At 41.3% G+C, this 19,591-nt stretch overlaps 2 protein-coding genes across 5 annotated transcripts in view; one reads left to right on the top strand and one right to left on the bottom strand.

Annotated features, from left to right (window-relative positions):
* Positions 1–13,905, bottom strand: part of Fto (FTO alpha-ketoglutarate dependent dioxygenase) — a 365,789-nt gene extending 351,884 nt beyond the window's left edge. The window contains exon 1 of the mRNA XM_028871513.2: positions 13,519–13,905. Within this exon, the coding sequence (XP_028727346.1) occupies positions 13,519–13,563 (45 nt within the window). The 5' untranslated portion in view covers positions 13,564–13,905. The remainder of the gene's footprint in view (positions 1–13,518) is intronic.
* Rpgrip1l (RPGRIP1 like) overlaps positions 13,848–19,591 on the top strand; it is a 100,457-nt gene continuing 94,713 nt past the window's right edge. For 2 of the 4 annotated variants that reach the window (XM_028871507.2, XM_028871506.2), the window contains exons 1-3: positions 13,848–13,936; positions 16,727–16,818; positions 18,817–18,961. In XM_028871507.2, the coding sequence (XP_028727340.1) occupies positions 16,734–16,818; positions 18,817–18,961 (230 nt within the window). In that variant the 5' untranslated portion in view covers positions 13,848–13,936; positions 16,727–16,733. Of the gene's footprint in view, positions 13,937–16,726; positions 16,832–16,897; positions 17,524–18,816; positions 18,962–19,591 lie in introns of those variants that run through there. The other 2 variants (XM_028871508.2, XM_028871509.2) reach the window with 2 other exon arrangements.

Below are 19,591 nucleotides of genomic sequence, written 5' to 3'. Positions count from 1 at the left end.
TACAGAGGATTAGTATCTTGATGGGCTGATCAATATGAAGCACCACTGCTATTACAGATGAGGAGAAATTGCCCCTCTGGTAATAAAGTGTGCGTGTCTTCGCTCTCCTTCATTTGCTCAGTCCATTACTGTAATGGCTCCAGCATTAACAGCTGGGACAATTTAAGCAGCAGGGGTCTGCTGAATTTAAAAGCTGGAACAGTGGCCCTCACCCAATCCTCCTGTCTGCTCATGTGTTCCTCTGGCTGGCTGGGCCTGCCACAGGAGGATCATGTTTTATGAGAACAATGACTACTATTTCTCAATTATTGTCTCATTAATAGTACTACCAGCCAATAATGTGACTAAAACAAAAACTACTTGCAGTATATTAACTGCTGATTTGGCCAAAAAAAAAAAAAAAAAAAGGCACACTATTTACCTGAACAGCAGGACTGATATGACAACAGGCTAGTGTCCTCGGAAACTAGAACGTTTGCATGGGTTGGTCCGGTGCTCAGCTCCTGTCCTCAGGCAAATGAAAAAACAGAATGTTCGTGCTGACAGGGGTAAAATGCATCAGCCGAATTTTCCATCTCTGCTTTCAGAAAACAGTGAGTTGACAGCCTGCTGCTGCACATGGAAAGAAAATCCTCATTAACACAGCCCTGGGACTTTAATCACACACAGTTCAGCACAGTGAGTCGAGGTGGCAACATCAGCCCATTTTATGTTATTACTGGAGAAACATGGGCCCCGGAGGCTCACCCTTGAGTGATCCAGTCACTAAGTGATGGTGCCATAGGGCAGACTTGGGGCTGGCAAGAAATCAGAGCTCTGACGTTTCTGATCACAAACAGTTATGAACATACTGACTCGATACCAACGCATCTCCTTGGACCAGATGCAACCTGATAAAGTCCTTCAAACAAGTTCCTACTTGATTTCCACTAGCTACTAAGACCTCAACTGCCCTGTATCCACAGAGCAGTTCGACAAAACGGAAGGCATGGACTTTTTACAAGCAGATCAGTTCCAAAACAACACAGCAAACAAAGGCATAGCATAGCAACAGGCCAGGCCTTGGGTATAAAAACGGGTAGCCTCAGAGACTAGACGGTGATTGGTGGGGACCAGTATGGGAAGAAGACAAGGGGCTTTCTGAGAACAGGGAGCGCCAAAGGTCTGCTGCACGGTACTTGGCATAACAGCATTTTAAATATGGCGTGATGTGCTTAAAAATGTGCTCCAAGGACAGATCTCACATTAAGGGATTGTAACACCATTCGAAACACAATGTTTTTAAATGTTCTACATGGAAACCTACAGCTCCAACTCGAGACTTACCTTTCAAACCCAGACTAGCCTTGCAAAATATGCCAAGAACATGTGTTTGGAAATATGTCCCCATCAATGCAAATCTTAACTCTTGAACATGTCCTGACCCAGCTTGGCAGCCCTCCTGATTCCTCCTGCCTTACGCCATGAAATCAACCAGTGAGGAACATTCGTACAATAACACAAACGTAGGCTGAAACACGCGATTAGATGAGGGAGCTTAGCAGAGTCCCAAATTCAGCTGTTCTAAACAGTACTTCCTCCCTAAGGCTCCAGAAGTGACATCTCACAATGAGGTCTTCTAGAAACCAGAAAGGTACATTTTCCAAAATAACTCTATCAAGAAATCTACCCCATGTACCCATTAATATCAGCACTGAGAGACTGAGGCAGAATTAACACAAGTTCTGGGCCAGTTTGGGCTAACCAGTAAACTTGAGGTCAGTAGGGACTACACAGTGCGTCACTATTTCAAAACAAAGAAAGGAAAGGAGAAAAAGAGACGAGGGTAGGAAGAAAGAAAAAAAATCTACCCTAAAAAAAAAAAAAAAAAAAAAAAAAAAAAAAAAAAAAAAAAAAAAAATACCTTAAATATACAAGGCAAATTGGCATTTTAAAATTGAAAGAAAACACTAGAAACGACTGTTGACCGCTGCCAGTGCACATGTTCAATGGATGAATCTTGATTCTCAAAATTAATTGCTATACCATTAGTGTGTGACTAATTTTAAATCCCTAAGTACCTAATCATTTTCCATTATTTCTTTCAAATTCTACTTCCATCTCTATTAGAAAGCCTCATGACCAATACAAGTAGCACTCTTGAGAATTCATTGAATAAATATTTATGGGATATTTGCTATGTGTCTGGCAAAATGTTAAATGCTGAGAGTAATATGGAAAATGACAAAATATAAAAAAGAAAAAAGAGTAGGCCCAGATTTCTTGAGCCATATCTTCTAAATGCCCAAATTTAGATGGCTAATGTTAGATTGGGATTGATGGAGGTACATAGAAATAAAAGGGAGTAGAGACGGGCATCTCCAGAAGCAGAACTGTTCTTTCAATCAGAACCACCAAGGGCCACAGTCTCTTTGAGGGACTGGAGAGCGTACGCTGTGCCCCCGGGGACGGCAGGGTTTACAGGGTTTGAAGGGAAAAGGGCCTGTCAGGAGGGGAGTTCAGTGGGTAATTTTCTGGCCTTGGTTCTGCCTCTGCAGATAGTTCAGATAGGAACTGTCTGTATTGGCGGTTCTTCTGGAACATGGGGGTTCTGGGCAAGCATTTGCCAGATTGAGATATTTTTAGCCTTTAAGTAAACTCTGACAAAGCAAGTGCATCAGTCGCTGGGGATGTGATGCTAGGATTAACAAGGGTCGTGTGTATCATATACGACACACTGGAGGCTCCCCACCATGCAATGGTCCCTCAACAGACACAGGCGATGTGTCTCTCCTACGTGGAAGACACGCAGCACTAGAAAAAGATGGATTTCACACAAAGCTACTTTCGGGTAAGCTAATAGTTGTTCAAAGTGTCTAATGCTTTTGGGGAGAGGGAAGACGGTGAATTTCATTTTGAAAATCCACATTACAATGTAAAGCAGACCTCAAATAACAGAAAGTAACAATAATTGTTACTCAATGGTTTTACGCATTCAGTGTCCAGGAAGGTATTTAAAGTGATTTGGAAACTAGAATCAAATAATGAAGGCAACAAAACACAAAACAATGAAGAAGGTGATCCTTCTGGAAAGAGAGTATGCAAAAGAGGGATTTGGGGAAAAAAAGAGGGTACAGCAGAATCTTTCAGAGGAGGTGTTAAGAATCTGAAACTGTGAAATATCTGCACTAGGCCTTCATCCCTAGTTCCAAAGATACACTCCTAAAACTGTGGGCTCTCGGAAGTGCGTGACTTGTATCCTCATGAGATGACTGCTGTGTGGCAGCCATGAATCAAGTTTGGGGCCCAGAAAACAATACCCTGAAGTAGGATGTTTTGCCTTGCTGAGTACTTTGAACTAAGAGATATGGGAAGGCTTCAGAACCTCAGGTCCAAGGTTTCTCTGACCTTCTGCCCTCCTGCACAGAAACAAGTTAAAACCAGGGTTCCTCTCTTGTCTGGGATGAATCAGTGTAACTCTTTTCTCAAACAAACCATAAAGCCTAAAAATATTACTGTAGCCTCCCCAACCTTTCTAAGAGAAGGCCGTAGCTGGCCTGGTTGACATGAGATGGAAACCCCTCAGGAGGGTCCTGTCCCATGCTTGGCAGGAGGAAATACGCAGGAGTCCAGAAGAACAGAGCAGGCAGGACCCCGTGAGTTCCCATTCAGCTTTTCCATTAGATCCAATTTCATCCAGCCCTGTCTATCAGACTAGCTAGCCATTCTTCACCCAAGCTAAGCATAAAAATCTCCAGCTTTTCCTGAAACTTTAGGTCTCCCTTCTCAAGGTTCCCGTGTCAAGTAAACCTGTGATTAAATCAGATATGCTTTTTTCTTGTTAGCTGGGACCCCAGTCATGGAATTCAGAGTGGGTCTCCACCCCTCATTTAATCTCTTCAAATGCCCTCACAGACACCAATGTGTGTCCAATCTCCTTGGTGAACCTAAGTCCTACCAAGTTGTAATGAATATTAAGCATCACAACTTGTTGCAGGATCTTCTCAATAACTGAAAACATGGTCTTTACTGGAGTCTAGCACAGCTGGAGAAGGCAAAAAAGCTTTGTACCTCTTCCCGGACACCTGGCCCCATGCATCCCATCTATGTGGCATGGCTGCATCCTTCATAATATCCTTTATAACTGTTTGCTTTCTGCTGCCGTGATAAAGTACCACAACAAAAGCAACTTGGGGGCAGGGGTACTTCAGCTTACAGGTTATTGTCCATCATCAAGGGATGCCAACACAGGAACTAAAGATGGGAGTTTGAAACAGAAGCCATGAATGAGCACTGCTGACTGGCTTGCTTTCCCTAATGCATTCCCGATACCACCTAGACAGGGTATGCCCACAGTGACCTAGGTCCTCCTACATCAATTTGCAATCAAGAAAATGCCCCACAGACACGCCCACAAGCCAATCCAACGGAGGCAGTCCCTCAGTAGTGGTTGCCTCTTCTCCTGTTTCAAGTTGATATTGAGCTCACCATGACAGTAATAAAATCTCCTCATCTTTTGCGCAAATCGCTGAAGTCTCCTAATAGCTGAGGACCATGAAGAAGCCACTAGAACAATTCTTTTCACCATGGTGATTCCTTCTTGTTTTGTTTTAACTATACTTTTAGCAGTATTTTTTTTCTTTAAGATTTATTTATTTATTATGTATGCAGTGTTCTGCCTGCATGTATGCCTAAAGGCCAGAAGAGGGCACCAGATCTTATTACAGAAGGTTGTGAGTCACTGTGTGGTTGCTGGGAATTAAACTCAGGACCTCTAGAAGAGCAGCTAGTGCTCTTAACTGCTGAGCCATCTCTCCAGCCCCCCCCCCCTTTTAGCAGTATTTTTAACTTCACTTTTTGTTTTGTTTTGTTTTTTTTTTCAAGACAGGGTTTCTCCGTGTAGTTTTGGTGCCTGTCCTGGATCTCGCTCTGTAGACCAGCCTGGCCTCAAACTCACAAAGATCTGCCTGGCTCTGCCTCCCGAGTTCAAGACCAAACTGATCTACACAGTTGTTGAAGAAAATTTCTCTTTCAAACTGGATTAAGCTCTTGTAGTCCAGGGTGGCTTTGAACTCACAGAGATCCAGATGGATCTCTGCCTCCCAAGTGCTAGGATAAAGGTGTATGCTACCACTGCCTGGCCTCTATGACTAACTCTGTGGCTAGCTCTGTCCTCTCATCTTCAGGCAAGCTTTATTTCTTAGATTACAAATATATCACCACATTTTCCCTTTTTTGTCTAAAATAAAAGGTTATAACTAATATAAGAAAAACCATATACAATAAGTACAATAACTATATATAATATATACAGTCAAGGATTACATTAACAATGTTCAGTCCATTAACATTTGACAGATTCAGAGAATATACTCCATTATTTATCATATTTTGGTGAATCCAAAGTGTTGTATCTAATTCATTTTCTACCCTAACTTGTATTACAAACCAAAAACTATCTTTTGATGTCTTTCAAACTTATACACTTTACACCTCTTTAGTAATTTTTTTTTCTGAATTTGTTAACAAGGAAAACTGATTTGTTCCAGGTTAAGATGGATCAGATTTGATCAAGTGAGACCTCTTGAACCTTAACAGATGGTATCTATCAACAAAGGTTATAGCCAGTCTTCCCAGAACTTGACCATTATCTCAAATTTTCTCAAGACCTCCATAAGATTGCCAGTACCCCCAATCAGCAGGAAGTAGTATGAAAAGCTACACCCAAATTCCCAAAATATTGTTTATAAATGTTTATTTCTATTTAAAGGGGGTTGATTATAAATGCAATCTCTTTCTAAAGAAGAAAAGGGGATATAGATAAGATAGGATGAAAGGGTAGATCATTGAATCTTCTTTTAAAGAGCAACAACTTAGCCGGGCGTTGGTGGCGCACGCCTTTAATCCCAGCACTCGGGAGGCAGAGCCAGGCGGATCTCTGTGAGTTCGAGGCCAGCCTGGGCTACCAAGTGAGCTCCAGGAAAGGCGCAAAGCTACACAGAGAAACCCTGTCTCAAAAAACCAAAAAAAAAGAAAAAAAAAAAAAGAAAGAGCAACAACTTGTTTGAAATGTTTTACATTGCTATGGATTTTAGTTTATTGATACAAATTCAAACTTAATTTTGTTATACTGTATATATATTTCTACTCTTGTTTAAGATATGTTTATGCAACTCATTTAAAATTGTAATTTATAATTAAGAAATACAGATTAATAATTAGTCATCTATGATAATCAACCTTATAGTCATATTAGTTTTCTAAGTATACATAGGTAGGTAATCTTCAAACACTTCAAAGACCTACAGAATATGGCATTTAAAATGTTTTAAGAACTTAAGACTTTTCTGGACAGTGAGACAGGTTTGCTCCTGGCAGCACCAATTTACTTCAAAGAGGAAGATGGGCACTGAAGACACGCCATACAGAGTTCACTTTCTTTGTGGCAAAAGTTAGCCATTTTGGCAAGAAACTGCTCTTGCCTGGACTGCCTGACAGTATGTTGTATAAACTGGACATACAGGACCCATAAGAATGTGACCACTAAACTTTGCCAAAACAAGGCGAGATGGTCCTTCAGTTCTAGCTTCACAAAAGATAATGCCAGATATTCTGCAGGACACAGACGAAAGCAACTGATGAACTTTGCCAGTAGGAGAGACAGTCCTTCAAATTTTCTGCTTCACTGAAAAGTATGCCAGAGATTCTAGGCCTTTAGGCTGAAGATGGATGCCCCAACATTGCAGAGGAATTTTGGGTGACTGTCTTGTCATTTCTAGAGTTTTGGAAGTTGCTCACAATGCACTTCCTGTTTATTTAGGTAATATTATATCCTTCTGGGGTCTTTGATGGAGTTGAAGACTAGATAGTTATAGTTTTCATTAGTTATGATAAAAGGTAAATTAAAATATAAAACTTTAGACTCACAAATATAGGACAGATGATAGAATATCTTCTTTAATTTTACCAAATACACACAGACTAGATATTATAACTGTAATTCCTGCTTGATAACTGTTTTGTTATATATAAATTTACTATGTTAAAGTTAAAACTTTCCTTTTTGATTAGACAGAAAAGGGGAAGTGCTGTGAGATATCTTTCTGTATGCTGTGAATATATGTTGCTCTCATTGTTTGATAAATAAAGCTGTTTAGCCAACAGCAAAGCAGAATAAGCTTAAGGCAGTACATTCAAACTGTAGATAAAGACAAAGAAGGGTAGAGTCAGGGGAGATGCCAACCCACCACCCAAGGAGCAACAAGATGCCAGCAGTCTGGTAACGCCATGGCCCAGTGGGAACACATAGATTAATAGAAATAGGTTAATTTAAGATGAAAGAGCTAGCTAGCAAGAAGCCTGAGCCATAGGCCATACAGTTTGTAAATAATATAAGCCTCTGAGTGATTATTTTCTAAGCGGCTGGGAGAGCTTGGGTAGGAAAGATTTGTCTGGACCAAGGAGCTAGGTGGGACAGAGAAACTTCCGTCTACACACAGTGAGTTCCAGGACAGCCAGGGCTACACAGCAAGACCCTGTCTCAAGAAGACAGAGACAGACAGACAGACAGAGATGAAAGAAAAGAAGAACATATGACCATTCCACAGAACAAACACCTGTACTCAAATTCTGACTCCTTTAAAGATGGAAAGAAGTAAAAACTAGTTTAAGTGATAATAAGGGAAAAGGGTGGGGAAGCCAAATGGCTCAGCAGGAAAAGGTGCTTGCCATCAGGCCTAATGACCTGAGTTCAATTCCAACTGTAACCATAACACTCAAATTATATAGAAGAAACACACATACATACAACAAATAAATATTTTTTAAAAATAAAAAAGCAGAACAGAGTTGGGCTGGGCGTGTAGCTCAGCAGTAATGCACCTGTCTGGCATAATCAAGGTTCTGAGTTCCATTCCAAGTACCACCAAAAAGCAACAATAAAGGAGATCGAAATACAGGAAAAGAGACACGACCACAAAAGGAAATGTCCATCCTGAAAAATCCTGGATTGGACCTGGACCAAAGGAAAAATGCCCAAGTAGATATCCTCAGAAAAATTAGCAAGTGATACTAGGAAGTATGGGCTAAGTAAGAGCTGCATACACATTCATGTCTCTGAAACTGACAAATGAAGGTGTTTATATGGACTAAATTTCCTATTCTTCAAGAAATGCATGCTTAATCATTTAGGGATAAGGAGGGCTGATGTCTCCTCTTTACTGTTAAGGTTTGTTAAAAAGAAAATAATGTCAGGTGCAGTTCAGTGCTAGAGGTTACCTAGCATGTACAAAACCCTGTGTTCAATCCCCTGCACACACAAAAACTATACTAAATAACAGTAATGGTTCAGGTGTATACATGGGGGTGGGGGAACCGTAGAAAAGCTGACACGGCAAAATGGCAACCTTTAAATTGAGACAATGAGCCGGGCGGTGGTGGCGCACGCCTTTAATCCCAGCACTCGGGAGGCAGAGCCAGGCGGATCTCTGTGAGTTCGAGGCCAGCTGGCTACCAAGTGAGTCCAGAAAGGCGCAAAGCTACACAGAGAAACCTGTCGAAAAAAAAAAAATAAATAAATAAATAAAAAATAAAAAAATAAATTGAGACAATGGGCCTAGAAGAGTTAGTTCTAAATTCTATATTTCCAGCTCTTCTGTAATTTTTACACTATCTTAAAATAACAAACCAAACCATCTGAACAAAGAGAATACCAAATTCAATGAAGATCACACTTACTCTGCCCCTGGAGTTCACATATATGCACATTCACATGCATGCATATGGGTACCATACATGCTCCCATACACATGCAAACACACAGTGGAACCTCACAGCAGCCCAGAGAGTCAGCCCATCTTGGCACTACTGTCTGGTTGGAGAAACACAGGCTCAAAGTATGAATCCCTATTCTAATAGTAAAGAATTGAGAGAACTAAATGGTCTAACTTGGGACAAATATATCTATCAAATACTACTGGACCATGCCACTGTAAGAAAAGTTCATTTTTTAAATGCGTGGATGTGTGTGTGTGTGTGTGTGTGCGCGCGCGCGCGCGCGCGCGCGCGTCTGCTCTGATACATAACACAAAGTGAACAAATGTGTTGCTGGAAAGCCAGATATTTAGTCCAATCTTATTCTCCCTTCAGATTTGGAAAGTATATAAAGTATACAGTATAAGCAGCTGCAAGGGAAAAAATATAATCTAAGTTATTACAAAGAGAAAGGGCAAATCAAATGTAATTACTACAGATGACAGCATTCAATTTAAAAAGCAAACAAGAAACTTTTGTGACTTCAGGAGAAATATTTCAAAAGCTTAACACACTGGCACAGGACTATAATCCCAATAATTAGGAAGCCGAGCAATAAATTTACTTAGAAAATATAAAGAACTCATAAAACTTAATAAGCCAACAACAACAATAAAACTGAGTAAAAAATTGGAGCACATGGGGTGGGGGAGATGGCTTGGTGGTTAAGAAAAGGAATTCATATTCTCAGAAGACAGGTAAATGCTAAGTAGGAGTGGGGGGTCTGCCTGTAGTCCCAGAGCTAATAAGGCATGGACAGGGGATCCCCAGACTAGCTGTGGCTGCAAATTCTGGCTTTAACTAAGAGACCTAGCCTCAATAAAATGGTAGCGATGGATAGAAGATGACTCCCCACACATGAGTCTCTATCTACATACATTCACACACATGCATTAGCACATATATGCCCACACACGCACGCACGCAAACACATCCATAAACACTTACCACACACATATGCACGCACACATGCACACATGCACAAATGCTCGAAAGCTTATACACAAGAGAAAAAAGATACACACATGTTCATTAAATGTATAAAAAGATACAACAATACTATTTGTCATCAGGGAAATACGAATCAAGACCACAATGAAATACTACCTCCTGCTCACCATGAAGTCTACAACGAAAAGATAAATAGTAGCAAGTAATGACAAGGACTTAAAGAAATTCTGACCCTCAAACTCTCTGGTGAGAAATGTAGGGTAGAGCTGCCTGTGTGGCAAACAGTGTGGCAGTTTTGCAAAATATTAAGCATAGTCTTATAATGTGACTAGCAGTTCTCCTAGGTCTCTACCCATGAGCCAAATAAAATCCTGTCCACACAGAAACTAGGGTGTAACTGCTCATGGTACCATTTTTCATGACAGCCAAAAAGTAGTGAATAGGAATGGCCCTCATGGACTCATGTGTTTGAATGCTTGGTCCATATAGGACTGGCACTATTAGGAGGTGTGGCCTTGTGGGTGGAAGTGTGTCATTGTGGGGGTTGGCTTGGAGGTCTCATATGCTCAAGCTAAGCCCAGTGTGGCACAGTCTCCTTCTGCTACCTTCAGATCAAGATGTAGAACTCTCAGCTCCATGTCTGCCTGAATGCTGCCATGCTTTTTTGCCATGATAATGGACTAAACCTCTGAACTGTAAGCCAGTCTCAATTAAATGTTTCCCTTTATAAGAGTTGCCTTGGTCATGCTACTATTTATCTTCTTCACAGCAATAAAACCCTAACTAAGATGAGTAGACTCAAATTGTTCACCAAACAGTAAATGTCCTTGACACAAACTACACTCACCAGGGAAGAGGGAAACTGAGGAATTACCAACTGTGGGACATTTTCCAGACGGATTAATGATTGATATGGGCGGTGCCACCCTGGGCGGGTAATCCTGGACAGAATCAGAAAGGAAGCTGCACAAGCCATGAGGAGCAAGCCAGTAAGCAGTGTTCCTCCATGGCCTCTGCATCAGCTCCTGCCTTGAGTTCCTGCCTTGGCTTTCCTCAATGATGAACGGTTACAAACAGTGTAAGATGAAATAAACCCTCTCCTACTCAAGTTGCTTTTGGTCATGGTATTTTATCACAGCAACAGAAAGCAGAACAGAACAGTATATAAATAGAATGTGGTATGTCCAGATATAGGAATACCACCTACCGGGTAATGAGATGAACTGAGAACTGCTGCAAGATGTGTGAACCTCAACATGTATGAACATGCATGCTGGGTGAAAGCAGCCAAACACAAGGGTCACACATCATATGATCTAGTCACATGAGAACGTTCTGGGGCTAGAGACAGCTCAGTCAGTAACATGCCTGCCGCACAAGCAAAAGGACCTGAGTTTGGATCTCCAGCACCCAAGTGAAAAGCCAGGTTCAGTACAAGCCTGTAATCCCAGCATAGGAATGGTGAAGACAGGAAGATCCCAGGGCTGCTGGCCAGCAAGTCTAGCCCAGTTAGTGAGCTCCAGGTTCAAGGAGAGACCCTATCTCAAAAATAAGGTGGAGAGCAGTTGAAGAAGAAACTCATTGTGAAAACATTAAGGAAACTGCAAATGAATGCACTGCCTAGTATAGACAATGACAGAGATATATGATTGTTCCTTATGCTCTTTTCTTTAACAGTCTCAAACCTATAACAATCCAAATGCCCAGCAACAGGTGAGTGAATAAACAAAATGAGACATCACACAAAAGGCATTATTACTCAGCAACAGAAGAGGACCAACTTGATAACACGTGCACTGACATGCATAGCTCTCAAAAATAATGATGAATAAAAACAACAGACACCAGGATCCATAGTGTATGCTTCCACTTATATAAGAAATTCTAGAAAGTATAGATTCAACAATTGTGACTGATCACAGTGATTGCCTAGGGGTAAAACCAAAGGGGAAAAAAAATTGGCTGTACAGAAACAAATTTTTAAAAGGCATCATGACGTTCTCTATGCAACTGGAACATTTTGCATGTATGTACTGTTGATACTCATCAAACTATACAGAAAAAACTACAAGATACACTATATAAATCAAACTTCAATTCAGTTGAACAGGCTGAGAAACAATCATTCCTGATTACTTGGGTACTGTCTATTTAAGATTTAAAACAGCTACCTGTGCTTCGTTTCAGCCAGTATTTCTAGGAGCAAATTCATTTCTTAAGAAAACCAAAGAAATGTTCAAACAGCAAACAGAACAGCAGCTTGCTCTTCAAGTCAACGTGCTTCACAAACAGAAAGGAAAACAGAGCTAGGAGATTATAGCCATGGGGCCTGACTCTGATCCCTAATGCCACCCCCCAAAACAAATGGCTCTAAGCAAGAGACGACTTCTACCAGACTCTGTTTCCACATATGTAAAATACATAATTCAGGCCATTCCATAGCATATTCAAATTTTTAAATCCTTAGGTTTACTGCCTTCAGACAGACTCTCTTGCAGGACAAAATTCTATGACAGCAAGAACTGTACCTGTTTTATTTCCCACTGATCCTCACTGCCGATATTTACCTTCTATAGACCAACACCGAGTTTTGTGTCCAGTGGCCTTTCACCAAATGAACTACAGACAAGAGGGACTTTTGAGAAGGCCAAAGTGACTGACAGGCAGTCTGTTGTGTCCACTGAGGCTGTAGAACCACACAGGACCTTTCTGGCTGTAGGAAGGTTTGTATTTATCCTAAGTAGCAGAGGCCCTTGAGACTTTAAAACAGGTGGTTGTTGATGGGTCATGACTAGATTTAAATTTGGGGGGGAAAAAAATCACTCTCTAGTATAGAGTGTGGGAAGAATCATATGATTGGGAAAGAAGGAGGATAAAGATTTAAGATAGAGTGAATATAGCCCAATAAGGAGACTGCTGTGGCAAGCTACTTAAGAGACCTTGGTAGATTCGTCCAAGGGAACAGAAATGTAAGAGTGGACTGAATGCTGATACATTAGGACAAATTGATAGGTCACAACTTTGGGAATGGGGAAAAGGAAAACATTGAGCTTCCATTCCTTATTTGTAGAACAAAATGTTTATACTCTACCTATGTAATAACTGTCTTGCCATAGGATGCAATAATATGAGATGATATATCATGTATTTAATATAGATGTCTGATACGATAATTGCGGTAAATAAGTAAGTCACTATTGCTGTTAATACTGTCATCCCATGGAATTGTCCTGTCAGAAGCTGAACAGCAAAGACAAAGACTAGGAATGTACTAGCCACAGAAGCTACGTAAATCATATTAAGCATATTCCCTGTTCGGACCACGCAGACTATGTCACCTGGCCACTGAGACAATGTTCCAAATAAATAAGTGACACCGAATAGATACTTTATCTCAGCTGCTCTCAGGCCTTGGAGTCTGCAATGGGCTAAGAAAGCACAGATGGTATGATCATAGCCATCTGGTAAACTAAGGCACTAGAATGGCTACCAATAAAACCAAGAAATAGGTACGGAAGCAGGGAACGGACATTGATGTCTAGCCTTTCATTTCTGACCAAGTATAACTATACTAGATCTGCATCCAGAGCAATATGAATCTACAGCACAGACGTGCGCGCGCACACACACACCACGTCTGCAGGTCTCATGCAAACAAGGCCCTGTCATCCCTTGGCTTAACGCCGAGCATCCGCTCACCCTCCCAGCTGGTCTGTGGCTTCCCTGCCTCTAGCCCTGGACTAACGCCGAGTTGCAGATGCCCGGAGCCCCACATACCTTAGCTTCACGCTCTCGTTCCTCCGCGGTCTGGGCGCGCTTCATGCTGCCACTAAAGCCTTCTTCGCCACCGTGGGCCGCGTCCACCCTCGCCCTGGACCCCGCCTCCTGTGTGTAGTTCTCTCAGCGGCTCTTTCCCGCCTGACTCCATTCTCTCTAAGAGCCGCGAGAACTACCTTTCCCAGGATGCTCCGCGAGACTCCCGAGAACTCCTTGGGCTCCAGAGCCGAATTTCTCAAGTCAGGCAGCTGGGCTAGCTTAGTCCGCTACACGACCCGCCGACGGCCGGGAGCCCAGGGAGAACTACATTTCCCAGCGGTAACGGGAACCACCATGTTTTCCCGTGCTCCTCTGGGCCTGCGGCAGCCCGCGCCCTGGGCGCTATAGCAACGGTCGCTAGCTGAGAGCGAACGCGGAGGTGAGTACCCTGTGAGGTGGGGGCAGATGCAGGTTGGCCAGCCCTCCCTCTGCCTCACAGCTCAGGGCCTGGGGTCCTCTCCGAGGCCTGGGGAAGGCCGGGGATTCTTGCGTGCAAAGCAGTCCATCCCGACACACCTCCACATACAGGCCTGCATCACAGTCCGCCCTGACCGCATGCCAAACCAGAAACCTAGCTGATAACAATTGGCAACCCTGTCTAAATCCTGCAATTCGAAGGTCACAGTCCCAGTTCGCTCCATTTCCCAGCATTTGGATTGGATTTAGAACCTAAGCCTCCCAAGGGACTTGTCTCTGTTGTTGTTGTTGTGTGGTAGTGGTGGTGGTGTTGGTAGTCGGTTTTTAAAAGTAGGGTCTCCCTGTGTACCCCAGGCTGGCCTTGAACTAGCTTGTTAGCCCATGTTGGCCTCAAATTCAGTAATAGGTCTTGCCTCAAGTTCCCAGCATCACAGTCAGTTCCTAGTGGCCTATTTTATTACTGTATCCCATCTGACTAATCCCATAGTCTGTTAAAGCCATTATAGGCAAAGACATTGTTTAAATTCAGTGCCTGGCATTCATTTCTTCATTCAATAAATGTGAACATTGTTGCCCACCATGTGACATCAGATAGCAGAAGGGAGACTATTTGGGGGAGGAAAGGAACCAGTGAGAGAAAGCTAGAGAGATGGGGGAGTGTTCAGGGACAGATACAAAGCAAAAAACAATGATATGAGTGTGGAAAATATAATATGCTAAATTAAAAATGAACTCTAAGACAATGAATTTGACTGAACAACTCTGAATAATAACAGAGGCTATTGCTGTAAAAAATAAGCCACAGCCCAGTGTGATGGAACACTCAGGAAAAAATCCAGAGTTTGCGCAGGTCGTGGTGGCACTCAACTATAATCCTAACACTCAGAAAGCAGAGGCAGGTGGATCTCTGCGTTCCAGGCCAGCCAAGTTTACATAGAAAGAAGACCCTGTCTTTAAAAAAGAAAAGATTAGAGAATTGGAGGCCAGTGGGCTTAGTGTTCTTGGTGAATTTGAGGTCAACCTGAACAACACAGGTTTCCTTTGAAAAAAAATCTAGAAACTGAGAAGGAAACTAACGGAATAGTGAGGGAAATTTTAAGTGACAGCTGAGCTGAGCTCTGACGTATGAGGCACGTAGTGCAAGAGCCTTTGGTCAAGATGAAAGCGCTGGACTTGGGGAAAGTGGAGAACAGTGTAAGTGGAGCGTAGAGAGCAGCGGGAGAATTTGCAGTGGGATTGGGGAGGCCATGCGGCATGGTGGAAGGTTTCTTAGCCTCTGTACTATCCAGGTTCTGGGCCTGAAAACTCATCATTATACACCGATCCCATACTCCATTGCTGGCATCCACCCACTACATGCCAGTAACACTTTCTCGGTTGTGATAGCCAAAAATATCACCAAACAACTAACTCCTGGATGGATGACTTTGAGCAGTTGAGCATGTTTGTGTTAGCTTCGGTTTGTGTATCAGGAACCATCTGAGTAGCCATTGCGTGTGCATACTGTAAGCACAGTGAACACTCGGTATGTGTCAGTATCCTCTTCTGTAGTCATCCTCGGAGCCATGTGCCCCTTGTCCTGTGGTTCTCAGCCTACTTCGAGTTCTAGGCAAAGTTCTGGACCCTTTCTCTAGGGCATACTCTTCATGCACATCTACACAAAATCATCGTAAACTAAGTCTCAGTTTTCAGACACTGAAATCCAAGAGCTCCCTTCACCCACTCACATGGCTGTTTGGTGAATGCTGCCCACTGAGTGTGCCACACTCTGTGCCAGCTTCTGAGACAGAAGTGAACAAGATGAATAAGCTCTCTACTTTCTAGAACTTGGAAGTCTCTTCATTACAAGGGCTCTTCACTAACAGTTTACATCTAACTTTCTAGGATGGCCAAAATGGAAATAGAAAATGTACTTACTTATCTGTTTGTTTGTTTGTTTACTATACACTGTATATTCATATCCACATACAAAACTAAGTTACTGTGGTGTGTCTCTGTAAATAAAAAAAAAAAAAAATAAAAAAAAAAAAAGCTGAAAGTTCTAGAGCAAGCAAGACCAGCCAGTAGATTGTGGTAACTCATCCCTGGAACCTGATGAAGGAACAAAGGAGGGTTACAACAAAAGTGAAAACACATCATAAACACGTGGAGCCCCTTTCGCAGAGCTTGTAAGGGGCCATTCATTTGTACACCATGCAGAGGGTCGGCGTTCCTAGACCCTTGACATCCCCGGCACATTTGCTAATTCCTTTAGTTTGTAGTCTCGCTTGCTTTTAGAATAACTACGAGATGGATATAATTTGTTCTATTACTTAAGTTAGGTAAATATAATGACCAACTGTTAGATGATAAAACAGACTATTTGCCTCGAGCTCATGACCTGAGTTGGTTTTTGGTTTGTTGGTTTTCCCAAAATTCATGCTGTCTTTGAGGAAAGGAGAAGGGATAGGAAGTATTTCTTAACTTTGGAAGGGTTGGCTTTTGTTTCAGATAGATGGATAAGAAAAGGAAGAATACTAACCTTGCCTCATTTCCTAAGAAAACTGTAGGAAATACTCTGCTGCAAGAGACGGTCTTCATGATTGGATGCAGTGTGCCTTCTAGAATGGGAGCTTTCATCTTGCTCAAGCAGCACATGTGGGCAATAACATGTCCATTAAAGTTCTAGTTTCCTAGTCACTTTATTTGGCTCATTCCATTGCACAGTTGATACAATAACTTAGAGTTTGTTTGAATTCTCCTTCCTCCACAGATAGGCCATGTCTGGTCCAAGCGATGAGACGGCGGGAGACCTGCCGGTGAAAGACACAGGTCTGAACCTCTTTGGAGTCGGAGGGTTACAAGGTACGGCCACCTGGTATGCATTACAGTTATGAACTTTGATCAGTAATTTCTGTACTTTTAATTTAAAGTATTTCTGATAGTCATACAAACCCAGCCATTTAAGTAACTATATAGCTCTTGATTGGACTAAACAAGAAGGAGAGTTTAAAACACATATGGTATTTTACTGCGTGCATCAATTATCAACAGCTCATAGCAAATGCAAGATCCCCCTCTGTTCTGATAAAGAGTTGTTATAAATCATCTTTTTAAAATTCCACACATCAGTAGAAACTGCATAGAGTATCAGGCCTCCAAACTGAATTGCCTGGTTTAAATCACATTCACCATTAAAACACTTTTTTATGTTTAAATTTTATATGAGAGGAAATACCATATTTTAAAATTTTTGCCTTTCAAGTAGAGTATCTCAAAATGGCCTGTTTATGCAAGTGATAGTGAATTTTCAATCACATTAATACACATTAAAGGCTTTCTTTATCCTTTTAACGTTTAGTTGTTCCCATAGAGCTGAGGAGTACTTTCGACTGAGAAAGCACAGCTCTGCTTCACAGCACAGCATGGACTGGAAAGCCAGGTTCATGTTTGTGGACAAGGCCTGTCAAACCCGTGTGCCACTCACTCTGCTCGTAGGAGGCTGGAGGTTCGAAATGTGTCCTAAGGACTCTCCATACACCGTTTAATCATAACAGTGTCAGTGGCCAGGTACAGCTACCTTAGGAATGTCAGTGTGCTGATCTTTGAGAACAAATTGACCACAAATATTATTAAAAGGAACAATGTTTAGGCTTTGCTTTAGATCATAAAACCAGTATCAGGTATTCCAATACAAATAAAATTGAAGTGTTTAAAACTATTGGGTTTTGGTACAGTGTAAGTACCATTGGGTTTTGGTACTGTTTAAGTCCAATCCTTATCATCAATAGCCACCCTCAGTCTTTAATATATGATTGAAAATTAAATATATCTATATACTTAAAATACACACACACACACACACACACAGAGAGAGAGAGAGAGAGAGAGAGAGAGAGGGTCTGTTGTGTTGTTTTGTTTTTGAGATAGTGTCTTACTATGTAGCCTTAGTTGGCCTGGAACTTAGTATGTAGACCAGGCTAGCCTCGAACTCACAGAAATCACCTGCCTCTGCCTACTGAATGTTGGGTTTAAAAGCATGTGCCACTATGTCAGAACCAAAAGTTAATTTTCAATATATTAAATAGCTTGTAGAGAAATGATCTGTGAAGCTTTCAAATGACAGTTTTTTTTTTATTTTAGAGGATTTGTGTTTGTTTATTTTATAGTTTATTTTTCTATATCCTAGCTCCCTAACTCAGAAAAAAAAAATGTCCTAATCATATTATATTCACTGAATTGTTCCAGTTTTTGCCTCTGTAATATATATATTTGCAGATACAAGGGCTTCTTATTGCTGCCATGTTAGTGATTAGACCTTGCACATGCTCAGCATGTGCTGTACCATTGAGCTGTGTTCCCAGACCGGGTAGACTGGCTTCTCCAACTATGAGGCTTTACAGCACTCAATAAGAATTAGAAATCTTTTGAATCAGTTCCTTCCTATATTCTGAGAAAGTGATTAAGTCCATGCCAGTGAATAAAGTTGTTGCTCCGCTCCCTAATACCATACATGAAGCATTAATCCCAGAGGTGCTTCATCTCACCTAAGATCATTGGCATGAACAATGCTATAACATTTTCTAAAGAAAAACAACTCAATTTGTAGGTCAAGGGGATGGGGTTGGATGTGAGTATGATGGTGCATGCCTGTATTCCCAGTCCTTGCAAAGTAGAGGCAGGAGGATTAGGAGTTCAAGGTCATCCCAGCCACATAGCAAGTTTGAGGCTAACCTGTACTGCATAAAACTCTGTTTCATAAAGCCAAAAACTAAGAAGGATGAAAAATAGAATCAGCAGTTATCAGTTTTTAGAGACTGTTTTAAGTGATGCTACAGTTAATTGCCTTGGCATTTTTTCCAGACACTTCAACCGCACGAACAATGAAGACTCGCCAGGCCGTGTCACGTGTCAGTCGTGAGGAACTGGAAGACAGATTTTTGCGTTTGCATGACGAGAACATTTTACTTAAACAGCATGCCCGCAAGCAAGAGGATAAAATTAAAAGGTTATGATAAAAAGCTTTTAGCTTTTTTTCTTAGCTCTGTAAAGTTTGGAGGATATAGTTTTTTTATAAACTTAATTGAAAGCCCCACCTTCAATCTTTTCTGGAATGGGCAGGTTATAAATAAATAGAATTTTTTAAAAATGGAAAATCTTACAAAGTAGAATAATAAACCAAGAGGATTGTGTTTATTATGTCTAAAGTTGCTATTTGAAAGAACATAGCTAATAGCTAAGAAGACCATGAGTGTATTAGATCTATAAATAGCTTTGGGGTTAATATTTATGACTTAATAAGCAGATAGCCAAGCATCTGTTTTTTTAAATGTCATAAAAGTTTAAAAAGTAATTAACTATTCCAACTTGTTCAAATGTGTGTTCCCTTATGACTTGGGATTTACTAATGAAAACATCACTTATATCTGGGCCTTGCTTAACTTCTCTTCGGTTAGTCTGGGTTCTGTATTTATTTCAAAAAGTCTCTACTATTTCTGAAAAAGCACATTGTCACTTTTGATGGACATGTGAAAAATGTATGCAGGAATGATGTTTTCAGAGTAAATTTCTCTTCAGTTCCTTTTTACTCAGAAATACTGTGCCTGTCCTTAGAATGCCTAGTATTGGAAACAAAAGA

Source organism: Peromyscus leucopus, chromosome 5 (assembly GCF_004664715.2).
Source record: "Peromyscus leucopus breed LL Stock chromosome 5, UCI_PerLeu_2.1, whole genome shotgun sequence".
Lineage (NCBI taxonomy): Eukaryota > Metazoa > Chordata > Mammalia > Rodentia > Cricetidae > Peromyscus > Peromyscus leucopus.
The sequence above is the reverse complement of the archived record's forward strand: the minus strand, read 5'-3'. Positions and strand labels throughout refer to the sequence as shown.